This window comes from Oncorhynchus kisutch, linkage group LG25 (genome assembly GCF_002021735.2).
Source record: "Oncorhynchus kisutch isolate 150728-3 linkage group LG25, Okis_V2, whole genome shotgun sequence".
Classification (NCBI taxonomy): domain Eukaryota; kingdom Metazoa; phylum Chordata; class Actinopteri; order Salmoniformes; family Salmonidae; genus Oncorhynchus; species Oncorhynchus kisutch.
Genome location: NC_034198.2, coordinates 22377745 through 22384237, shown reverse-complemented (window position 1 = coordinate 22384237; position 6493 = coordinate 22377745). Strand labels below are relative to the sequence as shown.

The window sequence follows — 6493 nt, the reverse complement described above, 5'->3', positions numbered from 1 at the left end:
TTGGCAAATTTTCCACTGGTGCCCTGTGCTCTTCACAGATGAAAGCAGGTTCATACTGAGCACATGTGACAGACGTGACAGTCTGGAGATGCCGTGGAGAACGTTCTGCTGCCTGCAACATCCTCCAGCATGACCGGTTTGGCGGTGGGTCAGTCATGGTGTGGGGTGGCATTTCTTTGGGGGGATGCACAGCCCTCCATGTGTTCGCCAGAGGTAGCCTGACTGCCATTAGGTACCGAGATGAGATCCTCAGACCCCTTGTGAGACCATATGCTGGTGCGGTTGGCCCTGGGTTCCTCCTAATGCAAGACAATGCTAGACCTCATGTGGCTAGAGTGTGTCAGCAGTTCCTGCAAGAGGAAGGCATTGATGCTATGGACTGGCCCGCCCTGAATCCAATTGAGCACATCTGGGACATCATGTCTCGCTCCATCTACCAGCCACGTTGCACCACAGACTGTCCTGGAGCATGCCCAGGCAGCATGCCCAGGCATTGTAGGGAGGTCATACAGGCACATGGAGTCCACATACACTACTGAGCCTCATTTTGACTTGTTTTAAGGACATTACATCAAAGTTGGATCAGCCTGTAGTGTGGTTTTCCACTTTAATTTTGAGTGTGACTCCAAATCCAGACCTCCATGGGTTGATCAATTTGATTTCCATTGATAATTTTTGTGATTTTGTTGTCAGCACATTCAACTATGTAAAGAAAAAAGTAATTAATAAGAATATTTCATTCATTCAGATCTAGGATGTGTTATTTTAGTGTTCCCTTTATTTTTTTGAGCGGTGTATAATCGAGCGTGTAATGATATTAAGTGATCAGTAGATTTTGGGGAAATTTGTGCTATTTCCTTCGATTGATGAATTGCCTGAGCCAGGGGTTCCATGAGTAAGAATAGCAAAGGTGAAATTGGATTTCCTTGTCTTTTGCTTCTAGTGATTCTGAACGGAGCTGAGTAGATTTAACATGTCATAACTATGGCTAGATGAGAATGCAGTTAAATAAAGGAATAGCTTGAGTGGAGATGGCGTCGATGGTACAGCCAGGTAGGGAGAAACATCAGTCAGACAAGTAGGACTGGAGCTCTTTATCAGGCATCTCTGTCTCTGAAGTTCACAACTACTCATCCTCTGTCGGTAGGCTGGAACATCCACCAGCGAAAGTGTAGACTCCACCTGGGTGATGCTTGGAATCTATAAGTGTCTGAGAGACCCACACCTCTAACCACGTACGAACCACAAGACTACCACACCTCTAGCCTCGTAGGAACCACAAGACTACCACACCTCTAGCCTCATACGAACCACAAGGCTACCACACCTCGGAAGTAATCAGGAGCAGTCTCTTACGAGGCGAGCCTCTGTCATCTGGGGTCCGTGTCAATAGGGAATATCCAGAACTTGTTTATTTCAATTTCCTGTTCATTTCTGCTAACAAACGATGTCTCTGTCGTAGCCAGCAACCATATCCACCAATCATTGAGCAGGCTGATAGGTAGTTGATTATACTCCCTGTGGTGCTGTCTCTGGTTTTCTCATTGTAAGTCATTCGGATCACTTTTATTATTTCAGTCCTGTGTGAATAAGCCCTCTGTGTAATTGTCACTGATGTTCTTTCTAATGTTCCTGGCTTGATGGCTCTGGTTTTCTGGAATTTTATGAGTATCTTTGTATTAGTCGCCAGTCAGTCCAGTGTAGATGGAGTCTGAGGGAAAAGTAAGGCTGTCTGATGGTCCATTTGAGGATTGTAGGTCAACTCAATAATAACTGACTCTCTCACTCACACACCTTCCACTCCTTCCTCCCTCTCAGCTCTTGACACCCTTGGGTGACATAGGGATAAATTAAAATTATGCCCACCTAGCCCCCCTGCCAGCAATACGTGGTGATTTGGGCTGCTGGTGCAGGGAGCTGGATACAAAGACGTTATAGTTTATTGACTTTTCCTATTCCGCCGGAACCAAAGACAGGCGTTTCCTCCATGGCAACATAACAGGACTCTGATGGCTCTTAAACTCCGATATCATCAGATGGTGCATGCTTCAGTCTACTTCTTGTTTCTCTCATTGTGATGTGGGTTGTAAAGACAAAACCAAATACAACATTCAAGTGTTCCTCTCTTTCGCTGGCTGTCCTTTTGATCCTACTCTTTTATGTGTAAGAAGCTGTCTAAGTGACTGTGGCGTCATTGTCCTCCAATGCCACCGCCTTTCAGGTGATCCTTCTCTCCAAGCCAAGTGTACCCTGTTAGCACTTGTACATACTTGTGGTTACATGAAAATAATGTTCAATCTCCCTCTCCAACTGCTTGTGTGCATATTTGGTATATTAGCAATGACTTACTGTTATTGTCTCCCCAGGTTTGCTGACATGCTTCAAAGTGAGCCCCAGCTACATCAATTACGTGTGTGTGTGTGTTTCCTCAGGTGTTCTGACCCTCTCTGGTGTCAGCCTGTACATCAGTTACTCCCAACAGGCGATGGCTGAGACTGAGAGGCTGGTGGGGGCTGAGCGTTTGGCCCAGGTGGTCAGCACCTCTTTCGGCTGGTCCCTCGGCCTGGCCTGGCTCTCCTTCTGCCTGGAGGTCCTCGCTGGCCTGCTGCTGCTGCTAGCTGCCCGCCTAGCCACCCTGCAGCACGGACCTGCCACCCTGCAGCACGGACCCTCCCGCCTAGCCACCCTGCAGCACGGACCACAAGGCCACGGCTGGCCTCTCCATGTTGTAACCTAACCCAAGAGGCAGATGTCACAAGAACTGGATAACCAACTGGCCCTGAACTGTACCTTACATTTTCTAATGATTTGTATGTGCTCGTATCTGGCACCACAAATTAAGTTAAGTATATATATTTTTTCATCCAAAATGCCATATGTGGCTTAGTCTATGGGCAAAACAGTTGAGATGTAGTGCCATCTTTTGGTGTGAAAAGTCACTACATTTCAATTGACAAATGCCCTCAAATACCAAATTGTATTATTGTGGTCCTATAGGATGAGAAATTAAACGTACTAGAACTACAGGCCTCAACCACAAGTCACTCTGAATGGCTGTTAGCGGTCAAGGGGTTTCATTTTAGAACTTGGGCAAGTGAAGGGCTATAGGAAAGAAGTATGTATCATGAGTGGATGTACTCAAAGCAAAAGCCATAGTAGAAATGCTCAGAGCAGACTGAGGGTGCATCTCAAGTGAATCTTTAGCCAGATGTAGCAGTGGTATCAGCGGAGCCTTGTCTGGCAGAAAAACAGTTCATTCAGCCTCATTCACTGCCTGTTTAAAAAAAAAAAAACATATCTGACATGGCTGACTTGGCTAAACAAAGGTGGTTTCTACTGACAATTGAGATGTACAAACTATGGCATTGGGGAGTGATGAGTGGATAAGAGGCAATCCGTAATTCTGATTAAGAAATTAGGAGACTAAATGACTTGGCGTTACCTTAGATTGTAAACTGTCATAGTCAAAACATATTGATTCAATGGTTGTAAAGATGGGGAGAGATCTGGCCGTAATAAAGAGATGCTCTGATTTTTTTGACACCACACTCCAAAAATCAAGTTCTGCAGGCTCTAGTTTTGTCTAATCTTGATTATTGTGTGGTCCAGTGCTGCAAGGAAAGACCTAGTTAAACTGCAGCTGGCCCAGAACAGAGCGACACATATTGCTCTTCATTGTAATCAGAGGCCTGATATAAATACTATGCATGCCAGTCTCTCTTAGCTAAGAGTTGAGGAGAGACTGACTGCATCACTTCTTTTTATAAGAAACATTAACGTGTCAAATCCCCAATTGTTTGCATAGTCAACATACACAAAGCTCTGACACACACTTACCCCATCAGACATGCCATCAGGGGTCTTTTCACAGACCCCAAATCCATAACAAATTCAAGAAAGCGTACAGTATTATTTAGAGCCATTATTGCATGGAACTCTGTTCCATCTCGTATTGCTCAAATAAACAGAACCTGTTGTTTTTTTTAAAGGATAAAGCAACACCTCACAACACAACGCCTCTCCCTTGTTTGACCGAGATAGTTCGTGTATGCATTGATATGTAGGCTACGTGTACCTTTTTAAGAAATGTATGTACAGTTGAAGTCGGCAGTTTACATACACTTAGGTTGGAGTCATTAAAACTCGTTTTTCAACCACCACAAATTTCTTGTTAACAAACTATAGTTTTGGCAAGTCGGTTAGGACATCTACTTTGTGCATGACACAAGTCATTTTTCCAACAATTGTTTATAGACAGATTATTTCACTCATAATTCACTGTATCACAGTTCCAGTGGGTCAGAAGTTAACATACACTAAGTTGACTGCCTTTAAACAGCTTTGAAAATTCCAGAAAATTATGTCATGGCTTTAGAAGCTTCTGATTGACTCAAATGATGTCAATTAGCCTATTGGAGGTGTACCTGTGGATGTATTTCAAGACCTACCTTCAAACTCCGTGCCTCTTTGCTTGACATCATGGGAAAATCAAAAGAAATCAGCCAATCAGCCAAGAGAAATTGTAGACCACAAATCTGGTTCATCCTTGGGAGTAATTTCAAAACGGCTGAAGGTACCACGTTCATCTGTACAAACAATAGTACGCAAGTATGAACACCATCGGAACACGCAGCCGTCATACCGCTCAGGAAGGAGACGCGTTCTGTCTCCTAGAGATTAACGTACTTTGGTGTGAAAAGTGCAAATCAATCCCAGAACAACAGCAAAGGACCTTGTGACGATGCTGGAGGAAACGGGTACAAAAGTATCTATATCCACAGTAAAAGGAGTCCTATATCAACACAACCTGAAAGGCCGCTCAGCAAGGAAGAAGCCACTGCTCCAAAACCGCCAAAAAAAGCCGAAGAACACCATCCCAACCGTGAAGAACGGGGGTGGCAGTATCATGTTGTGGGTGTGCTTTGTTGTAGGAGGGACTGGTGTACTTCACAAAATAGATGGCATCATTAGGCAGCAAAATTATGTGGATATATTGAAACAACATCTCCAGACATCAGTCAGGAAGTTAAAGCTTGGTCGTAAATGGGTCTTCCAAATGGACAATGACCCTAACCATACTTCCAAAGTTGTGGCAAAATGGCTTAAGGACAACAAAGTCAAGGTATTGGAGTGACCTCAATCCTATAGAAAATTTGTGGGCAGAACTAAAAAAGCATGTGTGAGCAAGGAGGCCTACAAACCTGACTCAGTTACACCAACTCTGTCAGGAGGAATGGGCCAAAATTCACCCAACTTGTTCTGGGAAGCTTGTGGAAGGCTACATTTAACCAAGTTAAACAATTTAAAGGCAATGCTACCAAATACTAATTGAGTGTATGTAAACTTCTGACCCACTGGAAATGTGATGAAAGAAATTAAAGCTGAAATAAATAATTCTCTCTACTATTCTGATATTTCACATTTTTAAAATAAAGTGGTGATCCTAACTGGCCTAAGACAGGGAATTTTTACTAGGATTACATGTCAGTAATTGTGAATAACGGAGTTGAAATGTATTTGGATAAGGTGTATGTAAACTTCCGACTTCAACTGTAGTTCTGTCTTTGAGCTGTTCTTGTCTATTAATGTTCTGTATTATGTCATGTTTTGTGTGGATCCCAGGAAGGGTAGCAGCTGCTTTTGCAACAGCTAATGGGGATCCTAATAAAATACCAAATGAGCATGCTAAAACGGACGTAGTCAATATAACAATTTGTTCAGCACTTTTGAAATGTGCAGTGACAGAATTCAGAACACGTTCTTACAGTATTCTCCCTGTACACCAAGTCAGAACTGTAAGATAAATAAAGGGAATAAAGGAGGCATATAAGCAGACAATGAAAACTCTTACAATATTTGATGATGGAATTTCTCTAAAACAGGCTATAGGCTACATGTGCACCACCAAGTCACAACAGTATGAGGGGGAAAGGGACCAAATTATTAGGGTGAGGCACATGGGCTACTAACAGTTTACTACACAACATACACTTAGTATTACTTTCTTAGCTACAGTATACATATCTTCCTGGCATCTTACATAATTTATGCAGCAGCATACAATACATATTTGGACTCGCTTTGTTGTGCTGTGCTTACATGAACAGGAAGGTGGTGTTGGTGGTCTTTCTTGTGGGCAAATTTTGTCATCAAAACCTGTCATTCTTTGGATTTATGGGGTTTTCAAGACAACTGGGAACTCAGAGGAAAAAAAACAGATTGAATCATGATATCAGTGATCTTCAGGTTGGAGCTCTAGAAAGAGGCCTGAGTTCCTGACTTGGAATTCCGAGTTGGATGACAGTTCAAAACACATCTTCCCAGTTGTTTTGAATGTGGCAAAGTCATGCTGGATTAACAGCATGGCCAATGTATTCAACCTTTTCTGGCCCATGGTGTTGCATGTGAATGTTTATCCTTTTAAGCTTGTAAAAGAGACCCTTGAACCCAGACATGGACCACACACCCTCTCCACTGAATAGCAGGCTAGTGA

The 6493-nt window shown here is 43.2% G+C and overlaps 1 protein-coding gene across 1 annotated transcript; it reads left to right on the top strand.

Annotated features, from left to right (window-relative positions):
- Positions 1-2350: 2350 nt before the first annotated feature.
- Positions 2351-2845, top strand: LOC109869912 (transmembrane protein 235-like; the record flags this gene model as incomplete). Its single annotated transcript, XM_031804592.1, has 1 exon — positions 2351-2845. A coding segment is annotated over one exon (387 nt), but the record flags the coding sequence as incomplete, so codon positions are not given.
- Positions 2846-6493: the final 3648 nt, after the last annotated feature.